Here is a 204-nt window from a genome sequence, read left to right on the forward strand (position 1 = left end):
CGCATGTTCGGGGGGAGCTGCTGCTGCTGCTGCTGCTGCTGCTTCTGCTTCTGCTGCTGCTTCTGCTTCTGCTGCTGCTTCTGCTTCTGCTGTTGCTGTTGCTGTTGCTGCTGCTGATGCAGCAGCAGTGATGCTGCCGGCAACATTGCTGGAGGGGGAGGCACTGCGGGAAGCAGCAAGGAGCTGTTGTGCTGCGGCTCGCAT

The 204-nt window shown here is 60.8% G+C and overlaps 1 protein-coding gene across 1 annotated transcript in view; it reads right to left on the reverse strand.

The window, feature by feature from the left end:
- The window catches only part of EMH_0005950 (uncharacterized protein), a gene marked incomplete at both ends in the record, with an annotated part of 11994 nt that overhangs the window by 121 nt on the left and 11669 nt on the right, over nt 1-204 (reverse strand). Inside the window, one exon of the mRNA XM_013497365.1 lies at nt 1-202. Within this exon, the coding sequence (XP_013352819.1) occupies nt 1-202 (202 nt within the window). The remainder of the gene's footprint in view (nt 203-204) is intronic.

Source organism: Eimeria mitis, genomic scaffold (genome assembly GCF_000499745.2).
Source record: "Eimeria mitis Houghton genomic scaffold, Emh_scaff263, whole genome shotgun sequence".
NCBI classification, from domain to species: Eukaryota; Apicomplexa; class Conoidasida; order Eucoccidiorida; family Eimeriidae; genus Eimeria; species Eimeria mitis.